General features: G+C 42.6%; 1 protein-coding gene and 1 non-coding gene across 2 annotated transcripts; one reads left to right on the forward strand and one right to left on the reverse strand.

Annotated features, from left to right (window-relative positions):
• Positions 1–645: 645 nt before the first annotated feature.
• LONP1 (lon peptidase 1, mitochondrial) lies at positions 646–24,020 on the reverse strand. Its single transcript, XM_039338514.1, has 18 exons — positions 23,533–24,020; positions 19,746–19,834; positions 17,128–17,247; positions 16,531–16,759; positions 16,248–16,309; positions 14,397–14,526; positions 14,147–14,230; positions 13,728–13,948; positions 12,634–12,772; positions 12,124–12,302; positions 10,380–10,467; positions 10,131–10,253; positions 8,205–8,321; positions 7,469–7,609; positions 7,193–7,358; positions 5,902–6,110; positions 2,303–2,467; positions 646–1,118 (listed from the first exon to the last, which is right to left on the reverse strand). Exons 1-18 carry the CDS (start codon positions 23,998–24,000, stop codon positions 954–956), a joined length of 2,895 nt encoding a protein of 964 aa, XP_039194448.1. The 5' UTR covers positions 24,001–24,020; the 3' UTR covers positions 646–953.
• LOC120306005 lies at positions 4,249–4,439 on the forward strand. The gene has a single exon (XR_005556148.1). It is a non-coding gene; the product is annotated as a U2 spliceosomal RNA (small nuclear RNA).
• Positions 24,021–24,824: the final 804 nt, after the last annotated feature.

Genomic DNA, 24,824 nt, shown 5'->3' on the forward strand with positions numbered 1-24,824 from the left:
TGGAGATGCTGCAACATTCCAGCTGATCGGCGCTTCTGGGCTCAGTAGAAGTGCCAGGATCAGCACGGAGCTCCAACTGGAGCCTGGCACTGATCCTGGTGCTTCCACTGAGCCCTGACAGCCCCGAAGAAGCACTGATCCTGTCGCTTCCGCTGAGCCCTTACAGCCCTGCAGCTCCAGCCATCTCTTGCTCAGGCTTGTGTGGTGCTGCCACCGGTTCAGTTCATTCCTCTCTCCCACTACCACTTTTTTAGGATGATCGCATACCACCCGCCAATGTACCACACGTGGTACCCGTACCACTGGTTGAAAAGCCCTGCTTTAGTATGTCATGAGCGCAATTGCTATAGCTTTTTACTTGATGTATAAATTAGCATATTGTACTAAACGCCGCATGGTGGGCCAACAAATAATTCAGGTGAAATTATCTTCCAGATGAGCAGCCTTACCAACTTGCTGGAGGGGAATCCTACTAAAGATTGATAGATTTTGTTTTGTACCACAGGGAATAATCACATTTGTTATATTGAGATCTGTGTGCATGATACAAGTTTCTTTCACCCTGATCATTGGTTGTACTCTCCAGAGGTGATCTAAATATAGCTCCACTATTATTTTATAAAGTGCTAGTAGAAAATACCAAGAGACAATGGGATCTGGATTTTATAAGGCCTAATAAGAAAATACATTTGAGAAAAACAAAGGAGTAGACTTCCTCACAGATCTTCAGTCTAGTCTTGTAGCCCCGTGTCACAGGAAACATTTTCATTCATTCATAATTCAAATCTGTTGGGAGTAGAATATATTTCAGAGTGACTAAAGGAGTAGGAAAGCAAGCCATAATTATGAGCGGCCGGCCCTTGCAGGAGTCACATCCAACCTCTGCTGAGCCAGCACATCTTGCTTCCAGAGAGGAATGAGTGGGAAGGCGAGATGGACACCCCAGCCGCAGATCACCTTCCTGGAGAATCAGACTTGGAGAAAACGATGTCAAAGATCTCCTTATAATGTTCAACAAAATGTACTTCAAGTCCTTCTCTGATGAATTCAGCAAGGTCATAGTAATCTTTTTTGTTTTCTGATGGGAAGATGATACAGGAGACTCCAGCTCTCTTGGCCTGGGAGAAAAGGGAAAGTGGTCAGTACACACCGAGGAACCACCTCTTCCCCCTGGCCTCAGGTCTCTGCCCTCCCATGGTCAGGCCCTGTGCTGTATTCTTAATCCCGAGACCAGATAACAGCAAATGCTGCTTTATTGTAATGTACAATCCCTTAAGTCAGTATTTCCCAAACTTGACAATTTTAAGGCATGAGGACTTCAACTCCCAGAATTCCACAGCCAGCAACGCTGGCTGTGGAATTCTGGGAGTTGAAGTCCACATGCCTTAAAATTGTCAAGTTTGGGAAACACTGCCTTAAGTTATCTTGGTAGTTCAACTGTCAATACTTAAACTAAATTGTACCCTACTGTTCATGATAAAAGGGGAAAGAAAAAAAAAAGGACTGAATAGCTCGTAGCTAGAAGCTGCCATCAGATGGATCACTGATGGTTTTTATCCGGATGATAATTTATTCTTACACAGCCTCCGAATAACCCAGTTCTCCAGTGCTCTGTCCTTCCTTGACCTTGATTGTAGGCCATAATGCTCATAGAAACTGAGTATTTTTAACAAGTAAAATCCAAGTGAGCCCACTCAGCCCTTATAAATCACCTTTGAAAACTGAAAAAATGTCCTAAAGCAGGGGTCCTCAACCTTGGCAACTTTCAGACTTGTGGACTTCAACTCCCAGAATTCCTCAGCCAGCTTTTCTAAGTACACAGTTAAAAGTCCTTGCTGGATCAGATAAGAGCTATGATCATCTCATCCACCGTAGATACATGGGGGGCCCAACTGAAATCTGATACCTCCCTAAGCAAGGATCTTGTTCTGATCCAAATCTCTGGCAATAGAACAGTGTTTCCCAAACTTGACAATTTTAAGGCACGAGGACTTCAACTTCCAGAATTCCACAGCCAGCAACGCTGGCTGTGGAATTCTGGGAGTTGAAGTCCACGTGCCTTAAAATTGTCAAGTTTGGGAAACACTGCAATAGAAGACCACCCACAATGGGATATAACAGATGGAAGGGATTAGCTCGTTTCCGATGTTATTGATTTACTGCTGCTTGGAAATCTGAATGCCATATAACCCACTTGGATAAAGTGTGGAAACAGATACTGTATGTAAACTAGAATAGGGACGTCTCCAAGTTTTCTTGAACCAACTACTAGCAGTGGAAGGACTCTGCTCTTTCCACTTACGGCAATGGTCTTCTCCTTGATGCCTCCCACAGGGAGAATCTTCCCCGTCAATGACACTTCCCCAGTCATGGCTACATTTTGCCTCACAGGCTGGTTTAACGCCAACGACAATAAGGCAGTTACAATTGTGCAGCCGGCACTGGGCCCATCTTTTGGGGTGGCACCCTGCGAATGGAAAGACACAGACAACTTGTTGGTTGACTGAAGACAACAATCAACTTTGCAACCGACTCCAAAGGGAAGCCACACAGGCACACAATTGCCCCATGCCAACGAGGAGCCAATCTCTAGCCAAAAAGGTTTGCATGTGGCCAAACCGTCAAAGGAGCGGAGTGTGAATTTTTTTTTTTTTAAATTGAGGCAAGACAACTCATTCCCAATCAGCATAGTATTAACTAGGATTCTAGAAATTAAAGTCTAACTGGGGGGGGGGTGTACCAAGGAAGGAACAATTTACTGAAGTGCCCTTTGAAAACTAAATTGATTTATCTTTCATTGCATTGCATTGCAACTGCTTTTGGTGTGCTTTCCTAGATAAAGGGAAAGCAGCACAAACACCAATTACTTACTCAACAGTATAAAGATAACCTTTGTAAACGTTCTCCCCCCATACCTAAGTAGTTACCTTAAGAGAATAATCAATTCAGATAAAAGATCTATGGACAACATACATTAAAGAAACCCAATCAAATAAAACATCAAAAAAGGGCTTATCTGCAAACTTCAACTGCAGTTTAGCACATTTTTGATCTACCCGTAGACCAGGGGTCTGCAACCTTGACGACTTTAAGACTTGTGGACTTCAGCTATGCTGGCTGAGGAATTCTGGGAGCTGAAGTCCACAAGTCTTAAAGTTATCAAGGTTGCAGACCCCTGCCTTAGACCCTTCTATCTATTCCTCCCTGACTCTCCATTTTTATATCATAAATTCTGCTCCAGCTTCCCTGGATTCTAGCTTCTTTTTTTCTCAGTTGTAACTTCACTCCTGAGTTTGTTTCCCCAACATTGTTAACTTGCTCTCTCTACTTTTTCTATCCTATTATGCCTATATACTTTTCCTCAACCTGGAGGTATTTTTAACCTGATCATCTGATTTCAGCATGTTCAAAAGATGAAACTATTAATCTACACCACAAAGGTTTTTTTATGTTCCAGGTTAACAGTTCTTAGCAATGTGTTTATAAAGTTCTTTTGACATAAATGCACATAAATGCAAATGATCTGTGGACCAAATTAAATTGGTTAAGCCTTTAGAAGATGCCACAAACCAAAGGAACAATGCCGCCTTCTTTTATTTATTGTTCTGTTTTCTGCTTTCCATCACACTCCCAAGACTACTTCTCCCAAAGATATTTATTATTTATTGGGGAGACAGAGGGAGAGGGGCAATCTGGCAGGAATGGAGGATTATAGAAAATAAACTGTCACCTTTGTTAAGAATAATTATGCATTCTGTGATCAGGTCAAAACTTGAAGAGAGAGCAAGCAAAGTTTCTTAATACAAATAAATATTTTGGAACAGACACGTGAAATCCGAAGTATAGAGGAAGTGTCGTTGTGCTGAAAGAACACGGAACCTTACAGTAAAGTAAAAGGTCCTGAGACCTCTACTGGTAGGCAGATGAATAACAGCTATGCAAAGCCGCATGGGGGAGAAATGGGAAGGCTTATGCAGATTTCAAACCAATCACAGTCAGAATACTCATATAGGCATACCAGAAATACATACAGATAAAAAGATTTCAAAATTTCTGATATTATATTTTATAACAGATGGCCACTTCCTTGGTTAATGAAAAGAAGAACATTCACAGAATAAATCTGATAAGATTACAAACAATATCTATTGTAAGACTGGGTGAAAAGCTCAGCAGCTTGAATTTACTCACTGTTACAACAACATTGCTTTGAAAAGGTGGGCCTTTGCCTATGGCCACCCCTACTTTATCGCTTCTCGGCCTTTTGGCTAAGATCAAGTGTAGTATCTGTTCTTATCAGTTTAATATCTGATATGTTCTCTATCTGAGAACTAAATATTAAATGGATTTTTGGAACTGGGAGATGGGCTGAGAGCTTGCTCTATCCACTCCAAGCATCAACCTGGTATTGCAGTACCTCCAGGAATGGTGCACCTCCCCCATGGGGGGAATATTGCTGTTCAAAAAATAGAATATAAGTTTATGGTTAAGATATTACCATTAAAGGTTGTAGAATTATATACGGGGATACACCCAGCCATTAAGTCTTTATGCAGCCAGCCCAAGACAGCTCACTGGATGTAAGGGATGTTAACTATGTAATCCTTCCATCCCAGTTCATAAGATTTTTGTTTTGTGGACTACCATAAAAACAGGTTTTATAAAATATTAACTCTTCCACCCCAATTCATAGATTCTCGTTTTGTTTTGTGTAATACGATAAAAACAGATTTTACAAAATACTATCTAAAGTCCCACGATTGTTATTTTGAGAAGATTCCAGGAATCCTGAAGATATTTCCGGGAATCTTATTTCCCAAAAGCCTCCTGCTGCCCCCCCCCCCAACCCCTCTCCATCTCAGGAATAGCAAGAACAGTAAGAAAACTTCACTGGGTTGTGCAAATGATGGTGAGGTTTATGTAGTGTGAAGGCCTCTGGAATCATCCTAAATATGATACATGAATACCTTGCGAATCTTTTTGGGTCTTTTTATAAATATTCTCAAGGCAGATCTCTCTCCCAGTAAAGCATTACGCTTGGTGCTTTACCTAAGAGGATTTCTGTCATCCAAAAGTAACATTCTTGCCGGAACCTATGAAAATTCTTTCCCTTAATAAGCTACAGGAGAAAACTGATGGTTTGAAGCAAGTCTAGTTCCCTGTGTTCCAGCACGATTCTAAGAAAAGTTGCAATAACAACAATTTCTCAGGTTCCAAACAGCCTAAGGGGAAAAAAAAGTTCAGTGGGTATTTTTAAGATCGGAGTCTGTAAGTGTAAATGAACAAAATGTATTAACTTCATTACTGAGAAAAGCATAAGGAAACAAGTTTCCATCCACATCCAAATGCTAGGACCTAAAGACAATACTGGCGAGTTCCTTGCCTGTTTTAATACAAATGTATTGCTATGAAACTTCAGAATCTATTCAGGAAACAGGTGCATCCCAAGTGCCTGTAAGAGAAAATCTAGACACAAAGTAGGCATAAGCATGATTAAAACAGAACTAGTTTGGTGTGATTTTAGGCCTGAAACCTGAAACTAGCTTTAGGCAAAAGTATGAGTCCTGTTTTAGGAACGAAACCAGCTGGGTGTCTCTGAGCCAGTCCTTCTCTCTCAGCCCTGGGAAGAAGGCAAGGGAGAACCACTTCTGAAAATGTGCCACCCCTGACTTGAAGGCAACCACCACCCCCCCAAAAAAAAACCTTAAAGAAAAAAATCTACCATCTCTGTGTAGGGGGGAGGGGAACAAACGACTTGCTCAGTATCAACAAACCCTGAATGTTGTGCAGTTGGGAATGGAGTTCAGCACTGTCAGGGTCCACCATAAATCCCATTTCACTATGAAATGCACATTATGCTAAATACAGAACGAAATAGAAAGGTTGTGATGTGCTGAGTACCTCTGGCACATGTACATGGATGTGGGAGGTCATCAAGAAGTCATTGGTGGGCATCTTCTCCATCAGGAAAGCCCGGGCAAACGTGTAGGCAATTTTGGCACTCTCCTTCATTACATCCCCCAGTTGACCTGTCATTTCAAGAGTCCCGTCTTTGCTCTCCTTTTCTTTCGGACGCCGGAGAGAGGTCTCTATGAACAAGGTTGAGCCACCTGAGGAGAAAAGACAAACAACGCATGAAATCCATTCTGGACTCAACTCTACCACCTAGTAAGCAAACTATTCTTGCCTATAATCCAATTCACTAGCTTCATCGTATGTCTTGTAACTAAAGGAAAAGAAAACTTGATTTATAATGTGTTCCCCCCACTATGGCATGATCTAACAAATCAAAATTAAGACGCTGGAAGGAAGCAACTAAGGGGTAATGGTTAGGAAAGGGTGGTGGCAATCTACCAGGAAGTTCTTCAAACAGGCCTCAATACAGCCTTCTTCTAACTTCATGACTTAGGAGACAGGCTATAGCATAAATTTACTGTATTAAAGTACCGTGAATCTATACAGGTATTGACTTATGACTGGTTGCTTAGCAACCATTCAAAATTACAACAGACCCTCCCAAAAAAAGGTACTTACGACCTAGATTCAAATTTACAGCCTTTTGCAGCAGCCCATGGGTCACGTAACTAGCATTTACTTTTGGTTTCTGGCCACAAATGCCGCATTGCAAACAATGGCTTCACTTAACGATTGAAGCAAAAAAACCCAAAATAAAACATAAAATTGGGTTGCTCACATGGTGACCCACTTAACAACCGTCATGACTTGTGACCGTCATTGCGGACTCAATTACAGTTGTAAGTTGAGGACCACCTCTACCCTTCTGAATCCCATCTCCTATCCACTCTGTTCTTCATGAGCCTGAGTTTCCTCAGAAAGTACCCAAACTGCGGCTGCTCACCATTTTGTGTCAACAAATTCCATAATATTTGTTTATTTATTTTTCTCCTCATCTGTCCTGACTCTCCAGGCATATCAGTTTCATTGGAGGACCCCGAGTGCTAGCATTGTAAAAAAAAAAAAAAAAAAATCTCCTGCTTTTTTCCACTTTCTATATATGCTTGTTTTCTGTAAGTCTATCATGCTTTATTCTGGCCTAAATTGCCTTTCGCAGCTCTGTCTCTCTCCCCCCGCCCCCCCGTTGTCCACCTTAAAAATCAGAAACAGAAGAAAGAAGCATTCAATTAAGGCTTGTGCCCAGGCTGAGATTTGAACCATCTGACGGCCGCCTCACCCATTGCTGTCCAGGCGAGGCCCATCACCACTCCGGGAGGAGTCACGTCATACATCCGATCAACCGTGAAAATGGGCTTCCCAACAAAGTCCTGGAGGTTTTCGGGGGTTACTTCGATTTTCTCCACTTCTCCACTGACAATTTTGTAGGCAGATTTCCGAAGTACCTGAGCCCGTGGGGGGCGGGGTGGTAGTGGAAAGAGGGAGGATTAAGCCCATGAGAAATTGCGCACACGTAGTCTCGATGCCTCTCCCTCAAAAGGTATGATTGCCTCACCTTCTCTATTTGTTTCTGGAGGTTCCTCACACCGCTTTCCCTGCAGTACTGCTTGATGAGGACCGTCAGCACATCACTCATGATGCTGGCCTTGCTTTCATCCAATCCGCAGAGCACACGAGCCTGAGGAACCAAATATCTCTGGCAGGAAAAGAAGAAGAAAAAACTAAGATATCAAATCCAAACTTCAGGGGGCAGAATGGAGTTCCTAATAGCAATAGCATTTATACTGCCCTCTGGTGGTTTACAGCCCTCTCTGGGCGGTTTACAATGTCAATCAGCGACACTGCTCCCCAACTATCTGGGTCCTCATTTTACCAACTTCAGAAGGATGGAAGGCTGAGTCAACTTTGAGCCCATTAGGATCAAACTCCAGACTGTGGGCAGAGTTAGCCTGCAATACTGCACTTTAACCACTCAGCCACCAGGGCTCCTCCTACTCAGTGTGCAAGTTTCAACAAGCCCACCCCAAACTAATTTATGGATCATCCTTGTAACTCTCCATTTTTAGGTATAAATATCTCCATCCTTCACCTGATGTTTGGATATTTTTTACTAATACAGAATAGAGCAAAATATTAACATATATTCTCCTGGATATACGATTGCAACGGACAAGACTGTACCAGGTTTCCTCTGCCCTGGTATGAATCAGGACTCACCCATGCCAAATTTAAATTGAACAAAAAGAGATGCAGCAGATAAAAATTAGTCTTAAAACCAAGTTCGTTATTACCTCTGCTATTGCCAGTTTCTCTTGGGAAACGTATCCTGAAATATTGATCATCTCCATCCTGTCTCTCAGGGGCTCTGGGATCGTTTCTGTCACATTGGCTGTGCAAATGAAAAGCACCTGGGTGGAAATGAAAGAAAAGAAGAGCAAGCCAATAAGATGGGTGTCTAGGGCAGGGGTAGGCAACCTTGGCTCTTTTATGACTTGTGGACTTCAACTCCCAGAATTCCTGAGCCAGCCATGCTGAGAGGAAAGGGAGAGCTGAGCCTCTCCAAGCTGAGCCATGCTGGCTCAGGAATTCTGGGAGTTGAAGTCCACGAGTCATAAAAGAGCCAAGGTTGGTCTAGGGCAGCGGTTCTCAACCTATTTGGGGTCGATCGACCCCATTTGGGGTCGATCGACCATTTTTCGGGGGTCGCCAAAGAAGGCGATCCGCCATTTTTTCCCCTCAGGGGGCGCCGCCGCGCATGTGCGCCGCGCATAGGGGCGCCGTCGCGCATGCGCAGAACGTTTGTGTGACGGGGGTCGCCGTCGCACAAACGTTGAGAACCGCTGATCTAGGGGAAAACTCTTCTGGTTCAGGCCAAAAGCCTTTCTGGCCCATGTCCCAAAGGTGCTTTTTTCAAGAGGCAAGTGGACTTTCTTGATTTTCTTGGAAGACGTTTTGCTTCTCATCCAAGAACCTTCTTCGGCTCTGACTGGATGGTGGGGAATGGAAGGATTTATATTCCTTGCAGACAGCTGGTCATTGGAATGGAATATCAATCCTTCCATTCCCCACCAATCCAGTGAGAGCTGAAGAAGCTTCTTGGATGTGAAGCGAAACATCTTCAAAGAAAAACAAAGAAAGCCCAGTTACCTCTTGAAAAAGCACCTTTGGGACAACCAGTTACCTGAATAACTGAGAACCTCCACAGACCAGCGGTTCTCAACCTGTGGGTCGGGACCCCATTTGGGGTCGATCGACCATTTCACGGGGGTCGCCAAGCAAGGCTGTCCGCCATTTTTTCCCCTTTTCCGGCGGGTGCCTTACCTCCCTTGGGTTGGGCCAGCTGGTGGCCCAGCCGGTGGTTGGCCTGCTCCGTTTCTGCCGCTTGCCAGCTACGCCGAGGCCGGCGCAGGGGGCGGCACCACGCATGCGCGGCACTCCCGGGCAGGGAAAGTCCTCGACTTATGACCGGTTGGGTAGTCCTCGACTTACGACTGGTTTAGTCCTCGACTTATGACCGGTTTAGTCCTCGACCTACGACTGGTTGGGGGTCGCGGCATTAAAAAGGTTGAGAACCACTGCCATAGACTTTGTGGTCCAGGATTTTAGGCATTATATAGCTAACAGGAAGGTTCTGCACATAAGCAGAACTGGAATTGGAAGATTGGAATTAACTCTCACTGGCCCATTTGTGCAGTTGTTCAATTTCACCACTGCCCCCTCATCACAATTGTTCAAGTAACACACATAAAAAGTATAAAAACTAAAGCAAGGAGATAATAAAGTCAACACAAGTCCTTCCTAAAACTTTTAAATCTACAAGCTTGCAAATAATTTTTAAAAAGCTAGTTCCATCTAAGACAGGGGTAGGCAACCTTGGCTCTTTTATGACATGTGGACTTCAATCCCAGAATTCCTGAGCCAGCCACGCTGAGGGGAAAGGGAGAGGTTTCCAAGCCGAGCCATGCTGGTTCAGGAATTCTGGGAGTTGAAGTCCACGAGTCATAAAAGAGCCACGGTTGCCTACCTCTGTTCTAGGAGAATTAAACTAATCTCCTGTCAATTGATGAAAAGAAAATAAGTTAGACAACAAGCAAGCTTATTCCAATAGTGGGAAAGATCTTTGCTATTCCTGGCCTGAAGTGTTTAAATGGAGAAATCGGGGATTGAGGCCGGAGGAATCACAGCCCCTCCTGGGAAATCCAATGGGGGAAACGTACCTTGGAGAGATCCACTGCCACATCCAGGTAGTGATCCAGGAAGTTGGCATTCTGTTCTGGGTCCAGCAGCTCAAGGAGAGCAGAAGAAGGGTCTCCTTGATAGCCTCGCCCTATTTTATCCACCTGCATCAGAGAAAGAATGGTCCATTGCTGTCACCCACCAGAATAAACAAAAACAAAACAAAGGGAGCCAAAGCATCGCAAGGCTGCATTTGAAAACTCCCAGAAAGGAGGCTCATCTGCCCTTACCTCATCAATCAGGATCAAAGGGTTTTCCGTCTTGGTCTTCTTCAGGCACTGAATGATTTTCCCCGGCATGGCTCCCACATACGTCCGCCTGTGTGGAAAGAGATCAGGACTGCAGTCAAATGACCGACACAGGCATGCAGATGGAGTAGAATGCTTGCTTGTTTTTAACAGTGCCCTCCTGAGAGTCCTTGGGCGAGTATTAGCAATAGCAATTGCTCTTTGGACATATACCACTTCATAGCCCTTTCTAGAAACTCAAGTACTTTGGCCACCTAATGAGAAGGAAGGACTCACTGGAGAAGGGCCTAAAGCTGGGAAAGATTGAGGGCAATAGGGGACGACAGAGAAGGAGGTGGCTGGACGGAGTCACTGAAGCAGTAGGCGTGAGCTTAAATGGACTCCAGAAGATGGTAGAGGACAGGAAGACCTGGAGGAACGTTGTCTATGGGGTCGCGATGGGTCAGACACGACTTCGCAACTAACAACAACAAGCCCTTTCTAAGTGGTTTACAGAGTCAGCATGTTGCCCCCAACAATCTGGGTCCTCGTTTTACCGACCTCGGAAAGATGGAAGGCCGAGTCCACCTTGAGACCCCTTAGGATTGAACTCCAGGCTGTGGGCAGAGTCAGCCTACGATACTGCATTCTAACCACTGTGAAACCAGGGCTCCTATTAGTATTAGAGCTTCAAGTGTGAAATATATTGGTAGGACAGAGCATTTGGCAACAGCTAGATTTTACTCCCCTGAAGCATTGGGCACTATTTTGAAAAAGGCCAAAGGTTCTGATTTTTGTTTGCCTGGAAAAAAGTTAAGAACTATATGGACAGTCAAAAGTCTCAATGTACACAATCAGATACATGCAAGATCATGTAGGTATATACAGCTAGTCCTCAATTTATGAGCGTTTAAAGTTACAATGGACCATCCTAGGGGGTACTTATGACCAAAATTCAATGTTCCAACATGGACACCTAACCACACATTGGATGATGCCCAGCAACTGGTCTGCATCTATAGCCATTTGCAGCGTCTTGCATCGCATGGCGTTTTAAGATGGTTTGCCAAAAATAGGCTTATATTTTGAGGAAAAATGGCTCATAAGGAACCACTGCTTTGTTTAACACTGCTGCAAAAAAGATTGTTAAAGATTCATGTGGGTGACCCAATGTATGGTTATGAGTTACAACCGCAATGAGCAGGCTCCATTATGGTTGTTAACTTGAGGACCACCCGTACTGTATATATTAATATAGATAATTCTAATAATTTGTAGTTCCAGAAAAAATAGATGTGATTATGGAGAAGGTGTTGTTAACTGTCTAAATTATGCAAAGTTTTCTCCATCTCAATCAGAGTCAACTTCTCCTTGCTTGCCATTCAGACTGCCATGAGAATTTATATTATTTTTATAAATATCCATGCACAGGCTAGAGACACGTTTTCAGCTAGAGAAAGTAGAATCGACACCAGCAGATGAGTGCACAAGGTGTGGTGAAAAAAGCCAGTGGAGCATCCATGACAGCATGATCAAAGCTGTTTTTTTAATGTGTGTGGCAAAGTTTCAATTGCTGCATTACAAATGTACTCTAGACTTTTTTGGCCACACCCCGTGGATGCCTCTGCACATCAGGAAGCCAAGCTCCTATGACCCGAAAGAGATGGATTTGTTAGCAACTCCCTCCCGACATTACAGCTATCATACTTTGGACAAGTCCTGCAAAGGAATCCCAAGATGCACATACCTGTGGCCCTTGATTTCTGCCACATCCGTCATGCCACCCACGCTGAAGCGGAAGTACTCCCTGTTCAAGGCACGAGCAATAGAGCGGGCAATGCTGGTCTTCCCAACCCCTGGAGGGCCGTAGAAACAGAGGATCTTGCCTTGCGTGGATCCTCGCAGTTGGCTGACAGCAATGAATTCCTGAGTCGTACAAAGGACAGGAATAGAAGTGTGATTGACACAAGTCCAGCTTTGGCTAGCAGAGGCTGGAAAGACAACCCAGGGCTTTCTTTTTAATCTGCCGGTCAGTGAAAGGGCTGGAGGAGTAAGAGCAGGGTAACCAACATGCGTTTGTTATGAACATTATGCTGATTCTCTCCACAGACACTCCATTTTGCTCCAGTTTTACATCCTTATGATATACTTTAATCTGCTTTGCTAAGGAATGGAATCATTAACCTAAATTGCTTCTTTAGGAAATAATGCTAGGGAGCAATATATTGAACCAACAGAACAGATCCAAAGCCATTACCAGCACTCTTTTCTTCACATCCTCCATGCCATAATGATCCTCCTCCAAAACCTCTTGGGCTCTGGCCAATTCCAGATTCTCCTCACTGCATTTGCCCCACGGGATGGATGTCAGCCAGTCCAAGTAGTTGCGGGTGACGCTGGCAGAAACCAAAAGAGCATCAGCATCCAAAGAGCAGAGTAGAAAAGCTTGACCAAATCATACTTCCTTCATAGCGTCCCTCAACTCCCATTAAAATTATACTTACTTACATGGAAATAAATTTAACATAGGTAGTCCTCAGGTTATGACAGTAATAGAGCCTGCCCATCGTGATCATAACTTGTGATGGTTATAAAGCAACCTTTTTAACAGCGGTTGTTACACTAAACTTATTTATCTGGGTCAGGAGGGGTGCTGAAGGTGGCATTTGAAAGTGATCTTGTGTGCTTAAGAGATGGACGGTGTATAACTGTAACTAAAAGTAGTCCTCAATTTACAACCGGTTCCTTAGCAATCCTTTGAAGTTCCAACAGACCTATCTGGGGAGGACTTAACCTGGATTCAAAGTTCTGATGGCTACACCTCTCCATGATCAAGTGACTGCGCTTCAGGTGCTCAGCCAATAGGCCACGTTTTAGGCCATTTGTGATCACCTTTTATGGCAGTTTTGATCAAAACCCAGCATTTACGTCCAGTTTTTGGCAAAATCACACCCACAGCAAACCAATGGTTGGCTTAATGACCAAGGATTCACTTCATGTCCACAGTGATTTCTTTAACAACCGTGATGGGCAGGCTCCATTAAAGTCGTAACTCAAGCACTGCTTGTATGTGTGTGTGTGTCTATATGTACACAAACACACACACAAGGAAATAAGTGTGACGAACAACAGTGTGGACTTTCTAGTACTCCTTTTGTATCACATACATTTGGGAATGTAACCACGGTTACACACACACACTCACATATATTCTAACATTCTATCACACAGTAGTTACATTGTGATACAAAAAGAGTACTAGAAACTTCACACTGTTGTTCATCACACTGATTTCCTGATCCTTAGGAAGAGACAAAGAAACTGCACATGTTTGCAAAAGTTGCCGCTTACTTGAATTCCGAGGAGTGATTATCTAAGAGGCCTAATTTGTTCAGCTCCTCATCAATCACGTCCATGACGTGTTTCGGAACCAGCAGCTCTTTCAGGCGCTCTCGGAACTTCTCCTCAATGGCATCTTTGTCTTCCTTTTCCAGGCCCAGCTCCTTCTTGATGATCTTGAGCTGCTCTTGCAGGAGATACTTGCGATGAGTTTGCTTGATCTTTTCCTCCACCTGGAGATGGAACAAAAGCTGGGGCTTTAGACCAGGGGCCTTCAAACTTGGCCCTTTTATGACTTGTGGACTTCAACTCCCAGAATTCCTCAGCCAGGCACGCGTCCAAGGCCCGTTAATTTCCATCTCACTACAGGAAAGGACAAGAAGTTCTTGAAGAAGGCAAGAGGAATCTCCATTTTCCCTTGCAGGCCTCACCTCCCGCCCGAGTCGCTGCTGAAGCTTGCTCAGTTCATACTCTTTCTTGAGGAGAGACAGTGCTTTGTAGAGGCGTTTTGGTATCTAGAAAAAGAGAAGCAACAAAACACGTTCACATTTGGGCCAATCAGGGTACTCTGACCAGCTGTATCACCCAAGCTGTCACTGTTTAAGGGCTGGTTAATTGTTCCCAGTTACTGAGTCTCCTCAAACTCAGCCTATTGTGGTGTGGCACTCTCTTCTCCCTTACATTGGTTTCTTCTAGGACGTCCTGAAGCTCATGTGATTCAGCTCCGGTCAAAGCTGCACCCATGTCACTCAAATAGATTGGGTTGTCAACCACCCTTTGGCCTGCCTGCATCATCTGAAGCACAGATTCTCTGCAATGAACCAAATTAAAACATATGTCAAAGCAAAGATGCATCTAGCAGAAAGCGCATTTCCATCTTTTCCAGCACATATACCGAAAGAACATGATGCAGCGGACCAGAACCCTTCCCACAATCCACCTTCCTTGCTTATCTCCACATTCCTCTGAAACCACACTGTCAAGGTAATAATTTAACAGCTAACCAGCTTATGTAAGATGTAATGATGGAAATGAGTCAGCAGGGTCTGTGTCTCTTTAAGAACAAGCAGGGTCTGTGTCTCTTTAAGAGCCTTTGTATAAAAGGGAAGGCTCCGCAAATGTATTCTCTCTCTTCCGTTTTCTTGCTGTAACTGCTGTGTGTTGGATCTTGCTGTATTAGCACGTGTATGTATTATGTTCCTGGTGTATGATATTGTAGATAATGTAAGATAAACTACCATTTAATATAGACCACTATTTACTGTGTCTATCCTGGGTTATCTCACACAATAAGACTGTGCATGCTCTGACACACACTTAGTATGTCTGTAGTCTGTAGTGCCCAAACTTTGATTATGGGACCACGGAAATGCTACAATGGTACAAAGACCAGTCGTAAGCCACTTTGTTCAGTGCTGTTGTAACTTTGAATGGTCGCTAAAAGAATGATTGTAAGTCGAGGACTACCTATACCAGGGGTGTCAAACTCAATTTCACTGAGGGCCACATCAGCATTGCAGTTGCCCTCAGGGGGCCGGGTGGGTGTGACCAGGGTGGGTGCGGCCTACTGGGTGGGCATGGATGGAGCGAGTGTGGCCTACTGGGTGGGTGTGGCCAGCTCTACATCGTTCACATCAAGGGTGCCTGTGGGGGCCTGGGCAGGAGTGGGACAGATCTGAGGGTCTCTGGCAGAAGGGGGTGGGACCGGAGCAAGTGTCAAGGCATGGTCCACTGGAGGAGCCTCATCGTTCCTCTCAGGTCATGTGGCTAAGACTGAATGCATTTCAGCATAGGAGCTAAGACTGAATGCGTTTCAGCATAGAGGGCCATCACAAAATTGTATATTGGCTCCCGGCTGGCCTGGGCCAGGGCCAAGACAGTGGGGGCCGTTCCTTCACTGTTTCCAGGATGGCTTCGCGGGCCACATGAAACCACTTCGCAGGCCGCATCCGGCCCCTGGGCCTTGTGTTTGACATGTCTGACCTATACCATTGTTTAAAGGGCCCTACATATATTATTATCAGCCTGCAGGCAATAGCTACATACAAGGAAGAGAAAATGTCTCCAGATTAAGAAACAGAGGTTTATCGGTTAGATGAGGCAGGACTCTATTTTAATTAAAATTGCTGCTAAATCCCGTGTTGGGCATGCAGGACACGGTTCCCTAATTTGTGTGGATTTCTTTGCTGGGCTATTTATATTTTGCTGTTATTTACAAACCCCAAATTACTAACAACCACGTCTATCAACCATCATCTACAACAGAGGTGTCAAACTGCCGGCCCGCAGGCCGGATGCATCATCTGGAAGCCGCACCCACCCCATTGCCAGCAATGGTAAAACCATCCTGATACATTGCGCGACATCACGTGACATCGCGAGTTTGACATGTCTGATCTACAGGCTACCCAGGAAAAACGATTGCTTTATACACTGAGCTTTATTTTGCTAAATTGACTGTGGGAAAAGAACTGAGGAACACAACAGAGGCCCCCGCATCTGCTTTGGGGCTAAGGAGGATGGAAAGCATACCTGTAAAGTGGATTCAAGGCAATGATATCCCGGATGGTCTTAACAATTTCTGCTGTCAGAGCCTGCAAACAAATGGTACAACCAGATAAATACTGGAAGGGAATTTCCAAGGCTAAATCTGTATTTGCCCATTGCACAGGGCTCCACATGTCTGCAAGAGAGAATCTTTGTGGGTCCTGTTTGGCTAAGACAGGATTGATACGTGCAGAAGTGGGCATCCTTGCATTCCCAGGTTCAGGTGGTTTCCTTCCAGAAAGAAGTCCTATTAGGTCCCCTCACTCACTTTGACCTCTTCAGTGGCCTGGAAGTCTTCATGGACCACATTCTCCACTTCCACCATGAGCACCTCGCCTGGAGATGCCTGCAGTGGCTCCAGCACCAGTTCAGCATCTTGGTGTTTTGTCTCTGTTCGCTCATTCGCTTCTTGCTTGGAACGCCTCTGCTTCTGACGGGGTTTCTTCTTGGTCTCGGCCTCCTCCAGCTCCACTTCCATCTGCTTGTTGATGCGAATTCTGAAACCCCAAGGAAGGAAAAGAACAGGGTAAGAACCCACTGAAGGAAAAAATGATTTTTTTTCTTATCTTCTAGACTCCATACAAAGTGTGGCTTTGTATCTGTTTGAAATAGTGACATGGTCTAAAGATTAGGTATGTGCTAAACCTTATACAGAACCAAAGACAGATTCAAGTCACAATTTTTTTTTTAAAAATTAATGTCTGCCTCCATGCAGAAGAGATGCAAAGTTACAGAGATCTTCTTCATCAATATAACATCAATTCTCCAATGCTGAATGGCATTGTTCCACATCCATCCACCACAATATAGCAATTACACAAACATGAACGAGAAAGAAGGTCCAAGAATTGTGGAATGTATTTACCTCCGATGTCCCATGACAATCATCCGCAACCTGTCACCCAGATCCTGCATTTCATGGATTTGGACAAAAGTCCCCATCTGATAGATTTCATTTAGGTTTTCCACCACATCTGCTTCATTGCTGACACACAAAAAAATCAAAGTATTTACTCAGAGACATTTGTGGAGAAAGATGAGAACTCAATTTCAGCAAACAGAAATCTGTTTTAATATTAACTTCGGAGCAAAGTAATTTGCTGACAGACTTTTTTTTACACCTTATTTTGACACATAAAACTTTAAATGATAGAAAAGAATCTATCAGGGCTCTGTTCTGGGCCCACTGCTCTTCAACATCTTCATCAATGATTTGGATGAGGGGATAGATGGGGAACTCATCAAGTGCAGACGACACCAAGCTGTCAGGAATAACCAACACTTAAGATATAGAAGGATCTTAACAGACTTGAACACTGGGCGCTATCTAACAAAATGAAATTCAGTGGTGAAAAAAGTAAGGTTCTACATTTAGGCAAGAAAAACCAAATGTACAGGTATAGTATAGGAAGTGCCTTGCTCAATAATAGTAACTGTGAGAGGGATCTCGGAGACAATCACTTAAATATGAGCCAACAGTGTGCTGTAGTTGCCAAAAAAGCCAACACAGTGCTAGGCTGCATTAACAGAGGGACAGAATCAAGATCACGTGAAGTGTTAATATCATTTTACAATGCCTTGGTAAGGCTACACTTGGAATACTGCATCCAGTTTTACTCACCACAATGTAGAAAAGATGTTGAGACTCTAGAAAGAGTACAGAGAAGAGCAACAAAGATGATTAGGGGAATTGAGGCTAAAACATAACAAGGAACAAGGTTGCTGGAATTGGGTATGTCTAGTTCAGGGATAGGCAACCATGGCTCTTTTATGACTTGTGGACTTCAACTCCCAGAATTCCTGAGCCAGCTTGGGAGTTGAAGTCCACAAGTCATAAAGGAGCCGAAGTTGCCTACCCCTGGTCTAATTTAATGAAGAGAAGAACTAAGAGGGACATGATAGCAGTGTTCCAATATCTCAGGGGCTGCCACAAACAAGAGGAAGACAAGCTATTCTCCAAAGCACCTGAAGGCAGGACAAAAAGCCATGGATGGAAACTAGCCAAAGAGAGAAGCAACCTAGAACTAAGGAGAAACTTCCTGACAGTTAGAACAATTAATCGGTGGAACAATCTGCCTCCAGAAGTGGTGGATACTCCAACACTGGAAGTCTTTAAGAAGAGACTGGACAGCCATTTGTCTGAAATAGTATAGGACGGGTTTCCTGCCTCAGCAGGGGGTTGGACTAGATGACCTCCAAGGTCCCTTCCAACATTATTATTATTATTATTATTATCATCATCATCATCATCATCATCTCCCATTTTAGATAGCATTCTCCAATTCACTAGTGAATCTATGAAAAATAAGTAATTACAGGAAATGGGGGATACTTTGAAATTTGTCATCTTATTGTGATGTCTAAATATGATATTCAAAATCACCACACAGCCATAAGCAAGATTCTTACTATCCTGCTATAAAATAATCCCAGTCAGGATAAAGACAGTATTCTGGATTAAATTTTGGTAATTCTAAACATTCACTCCTAATAAGAATAGCAGCCAAGATGCTTCCATGCATAGATAAAACTACCCACTAGATAAATATTGGTTGACAGAAGCAATAGAGAATATTCAGCTAGCCAGCAGATCACACAGAACATATCCATGTGCTCCTTAATCTGATGACCGATTTATTGGTCTCTTGTAAAAAAATATGAAGATCCATGTTTTATGACTAGCTAATTGGTGCTGGGAGGGGTTGAGAATAAATTCTATATAAGAAGTGAGGCAAATTCAAAATCATAAATATATTATTTGTAGTTGGGAGATATCCCCAATACCAAGTATTGACATTTTTGAATGTGGTATTGGAGAAGAGTCCTGGGAATATTGTGGACAGGGAAAGTAAACAGACCAATGAGTCACTGAATAAATCAAGCTGGAGTTCTCACTCGAGGTACAAATGATCAGGCTCAAATTATCCTACTTCAGATCTATTATGTGAAGGCCTGTCTCTCTGGAAAAGGCCCCACTGCTAAGAAAGTCAAAAGGAAAGAGAAGAGGAAGACTAGCAGCAAGTTGGGTTGTTTACAGTGGCAGTAGAAGCACCCTTGGGACAGCTGAAGGACCAGACTAGGGACAGATCATCATGGAAAAAATCTATCTTGTCAACTAAGAGTTGACAACTTGATTGCCTATGATCAATCAAGTCTTGACAGCTATTTTGTGATCACAGCATTTCTCAACTGCTCAGGGGCCCAAACTTAGAGATAATAAAACATAGAATTATTTCATATTATATTGTATAAGTGGGAATTCATGTTTGCAAAATTTCAGATTTCTGAATTCCAGCTAAGCAACAGCAGAAGCTATTTTTTAAAGCATAACACTCTGCAACAGTTCTGCAATAGAAGAGAACTCTTTTTATTTCTAAAATGAGATAGAGAACATGTCCTTTTAAATTGGCCTTCACAGAGCACAATAAGCTGATCTTCAGAGTAAACATAATGTAAGCATTACATTAAAAAATTACAACTTACCTGTCATCCTTCTTGAGAAATACACCTGCATATGGCTGAGCAAGACTTACTTTTCTCCTCAACAGATCAACCAGTTTTTTGTTTTTTACCTAAGAATTAAAATAGACTTGATGAGACGTTCATTAACAGATGTCATGACGCTGAACTCCAATACGCCAGCTTTCAACAAGACCCTTCAAAAATAAATTATAAATTGTATTTATCCATATTATTATGCCCAACCTGGGATGCAGAGTGTACAGTACACTCTTTCCTTCCTTTCCATGGGACTGTCTGTCCATTTTTATCAAGAATACCAATCTAGGTTCAAATATATAGCAGTCTAAGCTGTTTATTCAGATAGCTCTATATCCATGAGATCTCTACCAATTTTGGCCCCAAAACATTACACAAACGCCTCCAAGAGGATTGATTCCAACACTCCTTGCATTTTTCTATGGAGATTCTCAGTCATCCAGATCATGGTTGTCCCAAAGGACAAAAGGCAACTGAACTTTGCTTTTCCTTGAAGATGTTTCTGAAGAACTGAAGAAGCTTCTTAAATGAGAAGTAAAACATCTTCAAGGAAAAACAAATCTAGTTGCCTTTTGAAAAAGCACCTTTGGGATTCCCTGCACTTGTTTTGCATACATTTAACACATTGTCACAAAATAGGCGAGGTGCCTTAAGTATTTTTGCAAAAATTATGCCAAGCAAAAGCAGGCATCAATGTTTCTAATATAGCTTCTTTAATTATATAGGTTGGGGGTTGGACTAGATGACCTCCAAGGTCCCTTCCAACTTTATTATTATATATCACTATATCACAGAATTATCTTATGGAACTTAATGATGGCTATTACTTGGAAAAAAAAGTTTCCATGAAAGGTAACTTTGAGATGACTGCAATCTTCCTACATTTAGGAAAACTCGGGGCCTTTAAAAAAAATGGAAAACTATCTAAAACCAGACATTTTCCAAGTTGTTGGTAAGGTTAAGGAAAAGCCAATTATCAATGCTGGTGATACATTCTAGTTTTAAAATGAATGGCTTCACTCAAATAAGATGATGAAATTTGCTAAAATCTGAAGAAACTGGCTAACTTGTTAGTCATATCCTTTGGCCCAGAAATAACTAGAAACCATGAAATTGTATTTTTATTCTAACATTAAAAGCTTATATATACTGTTGAGAATCTATTTTCAAATCTAAGTAAGCCTACCATGGCTCTACCATTGAAAAAAACATGGTATAAATACATATTTTAGATAAAATTCCTTGAATTTGGAATATCCCCCTGGCCCTGTCTAACAGATCATTTTCACATGTTATTGTTAGTCAAAGTATTCCTGATGAGAAAAAGATAACAATAGTTGCCAATTGCGGTATAACCCTGAACTTGAAAACAGAGAACTGAAACCCTGCCAAGGCCATAGCTGTTGCCAGATTTGTACAGAGAAACAAAACAAAACCAAGGTTTACAATCCAATTCAAGGACTAAATTGTCAAAAGAAATTTAGTACTGCTACATAACTGTAATTTATGACCTATCTCAAGCTAAAGCTATGGCTAAATTGAAAGAGGAAATTAGATTCTTAGAATTTTTAAAGTTAAAAAAACCTTATAACAAATTTAAATGGCAACACTGTCAAACATATTGAATACTCGAAACAAATTATCCTAAGAAATCTATTAAAACAAATCTATCAAAATATAATCTACCAAAATTATGGAATGTCTTTTAAAACCTTTCAACAGCAAGAAATCGAGCCAGAGGTTTGACAGAACAAAATCCACAAGTAAGAATTGTGCTTTTGAACTTTTTGAATCTTTTAAAAAGGCATTCGTAACTCATTTAATGAAAAATGAATATGCAGCAATACCAATTTACAAGAATTTGCATGGACAATGCGGTGGGAAAAGTTCTTTCTGACTTGCTAATAATGTACCGTAATTCAAAAATTAGCTCTTCTGCTTTAGTTACTTTTATATGAATGTGCTTTTTTTCCCAACCAAATCTTATTTCAGGTCAATCTAGCTCAGAAACTTAAGAACTGAACTGCTCGACCAATAAATTTTTGTTTTTTTCCTTCAGATGGTTTAACGTGGCTATCTTTGTTTTTCATTTTATATCTGACAGAAATACTTTATGTCTGCAGGAGAAACAAAGTTTGCCCAGTACATACACAGAGAATGGCTGAGGCTTTCATAATATAATACAGGGGTTGACTACTTGTGGCCTCAAAGTAATCTTTTTATGACCTTAGAACACCCTCTGTCTATGGTTATTGGTCAGAATAAATTACAGTAGTCTTCTGCCACCCTGAGGTGGGAAACATAAAAAAAAACCCCAGCCTTACAATAGGCATAGTGCAGTTTTTAAGAAATCTCCCAAACCTACCCTACCCATTTGCAAACTTACCCATCAGTCACTAAAAGCTTGTCCACTTCTAATGTAAAATCTGTGCTAGATTACCAGGTTATATACTATTGTATGCTTAAAATTACTGTTTCATACTAGACCACTGATTAAAACAAGCTAAAACAGACTGGTCATGGCAACAGCTCCTCTAAATTCTACAACAAAGCCTTTGTTCCTAGAGCAGAGGTTTTTATGATTTGTGGACTTCAACTCCCAGAATTCCTCAGCCACAGTGCTTGGCTGAGGAATTCTGGGAGTTGAAGTCCATAAGTCATAAAAGGGCCAAGTTTGAAGACCCCTGTCCTAGAGTGTGAATTAGAAATGTTCCCATTTAAACATTGTGGTTTACTAGAAAGCAACAATCCATGCAAGAGGGGCTCTTTACCTACTACTTTATTACTGTTATTGTTATACCTGAGTCAGTGCTGACTCCTGGTAACTGCCTAGACCACCCCCTGCAGTTTTCTTGGCAAGGTTTGCAGAAGTGGTTTGCCATTGCCTCCTTCCTAGAGCTAAGAGAATATGACTGGACCAGGGTCATTCAGTTGGCTTTGCATCTAATGTGGACTAGAACTCAAGTCTCCCAGTTTCTAATCACTATACCAAACTGGTTCTCTTCCCAGTAGTGGATCCTTCTGCAATTTCAAATATATAGAGCTAAATCTGAAATCGCTAGATGCAGAGCCATTGTTTCATACATTATTACCATAATTATTTCAACTGTCTAATTATAAAAGCCACTCAAGGCAACAAAACTAAATGCTAAGCTATGTCTCTGACATTATAACTCGCCTTATCATGAGTCTGCTCACAGGTGCATTTCACCCCAATGGAAGACAGGAGCTTGTTTAGAGGGTCCTTTCCAGACTTACTATCTTGATATACAGGTAGTTCTCAACTTATGACAATTGAGCCCAAGCTTTATGTTGCTAAATGAGACATCTGTTAAGTGAGTTTTGCCCCATTGTATGACTTTTCCTGCCACAGTTGTTAAGTGAATAACTGCAGTTCTTAAGTTTAAGTGAATCTGGCTTCCCCATTGACTTTGCTTGTCAGAAGGTTGCAAAAGGTGATCACATGATCCCGGGACACTGCAACCATCAAGTTGTTAAGCATCTGAATTTTGATCACGTGACCATGGCGATGCTGCACGTCGTAAGTGTGGAAAATGATCAAAGATTACTTTTTTCAGTGCTCTTGTAACTTTGAATGGTCGCTAAACAAACTGTTGCAAGTCGAGGACTACCTGTACCAGAGAGTGAACCAAGGTTTTTGTACAAAGCAAAGCTCTTCCCCAAGATATGAGCCCCTCCCAGGAAAAAACGATTTCTTCCTCTTCTCCCAATTTCTCTTCATTATCTGAAAAATATCATTGACGTGGATCACCTCGATTATCTTGATGAAGCGCGGGAAGACAGGGTTCCTGGAGATAGGTATAAGAGGCACGTGGGGGACGTGCTCAGGGACCATGAGCGGGGCCAGCGCTGTCACTACAGTTGGGCCGCCAGAGTCTGAGCCCGAGCTGTCGCCGGAGCCAGGAAGGCCTCCGTCGCCCTCAGAGCCCTCCAAGTTGTCTTCGCCGTTGCTGCTGCTGCTGCTGCTATAGCCGCTGGAAGAACGTCCGCCCAAGAGAAAGAGCCGCCGCTGCTGCTCCTCCGGTTGCGGCGCTCCTGATGGCGCCCATGCCGTCCAAGGTCCCGCCACGGAAGGCGCAGAAGGGAAATGCCGCCTCAGCCCCGGCGAGGAGTAAACGCGATCCCGACATCTCCAGGTCCGACTGGAGAGTCGCAAAAGTAGCAGCGAGCGCGCCGCTGCAGCTGCCATCTTACTGCTGCGCACCGATGACGCCATCATCACGAGACCGCTCTGTCCCCGGCACCAGCAAGGCTTCTTTTGCACATGGCAAGACGGGCGGAAATAGTAGTCTTTGTGAACCTCCTCTTCCGGTAAGGAATTGTCTTCCATTCATTTTTAATCCTGGATTCTGAGTCCTCCTCTTGTGTTTATGTTGTAAATTTGGACACATGTATGACTTCAATGTTTATTTTCCTTAATAACTAGCTACTTAATTACACATTTGTATTAATGGCACAAAGATTTACTTAATAACTAACATATTTAGCGTATTAATAGCGAGCAGTGATCGATATGTAATGTTTGTCAAGTTATATTTCAAAATATTCAGATATGTACTTAAATCGCTATTATAGTAATTATGATAATGATTCGTCGCAGTCAGTCAGATGTTCAGACTGGATTTGGCATTTTTGTTCGCCTATGCTATGGAGTCGTCCCCAATGACCTGGAATAGGCAGATCTGGATGTTTGATGGATGTTGATATTGTGGAAAAAACGAAGTAGTGAGGACAGTTAAAAATAAAAATAAAATATATTTTAGTAGTATCATGTAATCATTGATTAGTTATTTTATAATCATTATTTTATACTCAATTGCCTGAGTAGATGCTTTATGTATATTGGAAAATTACAAGTCTCAAATGAGGGGAGAAGGAAACGAGTTACTAAGGGGTCTGGTATGAGTCATCATCTAGGAATTGTTTTTCTGTACCTTTTGGTGCCTGGTATTTCCAAGATTGATAGGTATGTGGACCCATCTTATTTCCAAGATTGATAGGCATGTACATATATAGTCTTAATAAACAGGAGAGGAGAGGAGG

This window comes from Crotalus tigris, unplaced genomic scaffold, assembly GCF_016545835.1.
Source record: "Crotalus tigris isolate CLP2741 ecotype Arizona unplaced genomic scaffold, ASM1654583v1 scf7180000017701.1507938, whole genome shotgun sequence".
In the NCBI taxonomy this organism is placed as follows: domain Eukaryota; kingdom Metazoa; phylum Chordata; class Lepidosauria; order Squamata; family Viperidae; genus Crotalus; species Crotalus tigris.